Source organism: Fibroporia radiculosa (assembly GCF_000313525.1).
Source record: "Fibroporia radiculosa TFFH 294 genomic supercontigs, scaffold22040, whole genome shotgun sequence".
NCBI lineage: Eukaryota > Fungi > Basidiomycota > Agaricomycetes > Polyporales > Fibroporiaceae > Fibroporia > Fibroporia radiculosa.
Window position 1 is genome coordinate 6,661 of NW_012133502.1, and position 489 is coordinate 7,149.

The 489-nt window shown below is 52.6% G+C and overlaps 1 protein-coding gene across 1 annotated transcript; it reads left to right on the top strand.

The window, feature by feature from the left end:
• Positions 1 to 115: 115 nt before the first annotated feature.
• On the top strand, positions 116 to 461 carry FIBRA_07984 (uncharacterized protein; the record flags this gene model as incomplete). Its single annotated transcript, XM_012329645.1, has 2 exons — positions 116 to 237; positions 290 to 461. The coding sequence occupies 2 exons, from the start codon at positions 116 to 118 to the stop codon at positions 459 to 461; spliced, it is 294 nt and encodes a 97-aa protein (XP_012185035.1).
• Positions 462 to 489: the final 28 nt, after the last annotated feature.

Here is a 489-nt window from a genome sequence, read left to right on the forward strand (position 1 = left end):
TGCAAGCCTCCAGCAGTCCCAGCGGAAGATGTCATAAACTGCATCGAGAAACTGCCAGTGGGCCACTCGATGAATGGCATTGAAAACGCGCGAAGAAAGCAGGATTATGTAATTCATGCCGATTGAGCCTATTTCGTTTTTCTCATCGAATGATACAGTTTCTGATTCTAATCCGTGTCATTTTTCCTTGCGGCTCCAGTCCGAGCTCACCCCGCTGTGCGCGGCCGAATACCATGTGTCGGACGAGCCGCGTTGGAGTTCGGAGACGCCCCTGATCGTGCACTGACAGTGCTTGGCAGCCATGGCGACGTTATACCAACAGCACGGAGCTGTTCACGCCAGTGGTAGCTGTCGAGCTCTCTATAGTGCTCACACGTGTCGCGCACTCGTGGTTCCAGACGTACAGAGGACACAGTCGAACGATGCCTTTGCGTGGTGGTTCCGGACGTTTTGCCAAGTAGTAGTAGTAGTAGTAGTAGTAGTAGTAGT